Here is a 2,301-nt window from a genome sequence, read left to right on the forward strand (position 1 = left end):
AATATACTTCCTATGCACGGATCTGTGTCAAGATGCACCTTGCCAAGACTCTGGCAGACACGGTAAGTCTCTTTCACGAAGATTTCGAATGGGATCAAACTCTTGATTATGAACACATCCCTTTTCGTTGCCGTAAGTGCCATGCTCATGGGCACCTGTTCAGGGACTGCCCTCTTAATCAGCAATCCAAAGCCTTTACCTCAGAAACTCAGACTGACTCAGAAGGCTTCACCATAATCCCCAACCGCCGCCGGCATCCCAAGAAAAATCAGGCAGCCCCTGAAATCTCTACTAGATTAGACTCTCGGAACAAGTTTTCGCCTCTTGCCAACCAAGAATCTCCCAGTGGGGAGCCTTTGGACTCTGACTCTCAGCCTTCTTCATCCCTTAATCCCCAAACTCACAAGCCATCAGTTAAACCCAGCTCTGTTCATTCTCCCCTCTCACCTTCTGAAGATGCTCCAAAGGCGGTTACCGATCCCAGTGATCCATCCGATGGCAAAGGGAAATCAAAAATAGATCCTAAGCAACTGGCCTCCGACATGGATATGGATGCAGCATTAGCGCTAAGCTTACAGAACACCATAGAGGAAGATGAACAAAATACCCCTAGCAACATGGAACAAGATCCAGAGAACATTATCCTCGAAGGAATCGACATCTTAAAACTTGAAACAGCCTGCAAGCAAAAGGAATACAATACTATTCCTCCCTGGCAAATAGATCGGCTGGAAGGAGTCCTAGCCAAGGTACAGCACAACAAACATCTAGGCGTACAGGGAGGAAGTCCATGGGATATAAAAAAAAATCTCAAAGAAACCAAGAAGAGGGGGCGCAAAACTGACTTGCAGAGGACCATTGCAGTGGGGGAATTGCTTATGGAATCAGGGAGATTCCCTAAGCTGACCAAGTACTACAAACCTACATCCCATTTACAATGAAGCTTATCTCCTGGAACGTGAGAGGACTCAACAGTCCCTCAAAAATTAGGATGATCAAGAACTTGATACAACAAGAAAAACCTTCTATAGTTTTTCTTCAAGAAACCAAAAGTAGCACAATTGCCATGGACAAAGCAAGAAACAAGATCTGGGCTGGTAGAAGCTCAATGTCGGTAGACACTTCAGGGGCTTCGGGTGGATTAGCCATTTTGTGGAATCCACAGATCCTCAATCTTTACGATTTCCACGCCACCCATTTCCTCATTCAAGCTTCCTTTCATCTCATTGGAACAAACATACACGGGCACCTTTCCAATGTTTACTTTCTGCAAAGCATTCAACAAAAATTAGACCTGTTAAACACGATCTCCAGTTTAAATGAGCACAGACAGTTCTCGCTCTGGATTAGTGGAGGCGATTTCAACATCATTCAGGCACTGGAGGAGAAGACAGGGGGAAGAACAAGATTAGAAAATGATAGCAAAGGACTCAGAGATTTTATACAGGACAACCACTTAATGGACATTCCAACCACCAATGGGATTTTCACATGGACCAACAAGCGCAGTGGTGCCAATCATATTGCCTCTCGGCTTGACAGGTTCCTCCTCTCAGACAATGCAATCCATCTAGGAGGAGACTTCAATGCATCAATTTTGCCACACGGAGGTTCGGACCACTGGCCCATCGTGCTTCAATGGTCTCGGCCCGACACAAGATGCAATAGGCCCTTCCGCTTTGAAGCATTTTGGCTCACAAACGCTAAGTTCAGGCAGATAGTAGAAGAGGCATGGAAGTCCTACAGGCCACCAGAAGGAGCCAAAATGTTTCAATTCCAGCAAAAGTTGAAAAACCTAAAGCAAGTACTCAAGAATTGGAACAAAACTCAATTTGGCAACATTCAGGAGGATCGACAAAGGTTGGAAAAGCAAATGGAAGCACTTCAGCAAGTTATCATCAAAGAAGGCCGCACAGAGGAACAGTCCCAACAAGAGCAAATCCTCTGGCATCGATTAGAAGAACGGAGAAAGCAAGAAGAAATACTCTGGCGACAGAAATCACGAATCAGCTAGCTAAAAGAGGGTGAAAAGAATACAAATTTTTTTCATAGAACAGCTCTTCAACGGCGCATGTATAACAACATCACATTCATCAACAACCAACAAGGAGAGCGAGTCGAAGCCCACGAAGACATGGAAAAGGAATTAACTCATTACTTTCAAGACATCCTTAAAGAGCCAGAAGGAAACAGGGACGCAGAAATCAGAGCCATCACACAACATATTCCCAGAATAATAACTGATGAGCACAATAACAAATTACTTCAGCCCACATCCCTAAAAGAAATTGAAGAAGCGAT

General features: G+C 44.5%; 1 protein-coding gene across 1 annotated transcript; it reads left to right on the top strand.

Annotated features, from left to right (window-relative positions):
- Positions 1 to 1,066: 1,066 nt before the first annotated feature.
- LOC149169059 (uncharacterized) lies at positions 1,067 to 2,014 on the top strand. Its single transcript, XM_089425058.1, has one exon. The coding sequence runs from the start codon at positions 1,067 to 1,069 to the stop codon at positions 2,012 to 2,014; it is 948 nt and encodes a 315-aa protein (XP_089281184.1).
- The last annotated feature ends 287 nt before the right edge of the window (positions 2,015 to 2,301 follow it).

Source organism: Pinus tabuliformis, chromosome 4_2, assembly GCF_031772625.1.
Source record: "Pinus tabuliformis cultivar Carrire ecotype Pingquan chromosome 4_2, CPIR1, whole genome shotgun sequence".
Lineage (NCBI taxonomy): Eukaryota > Viridiplantae > Streptophyta > Pinopsida > Pinales > Pinaceae > Pinus > Pinus tabuliformis.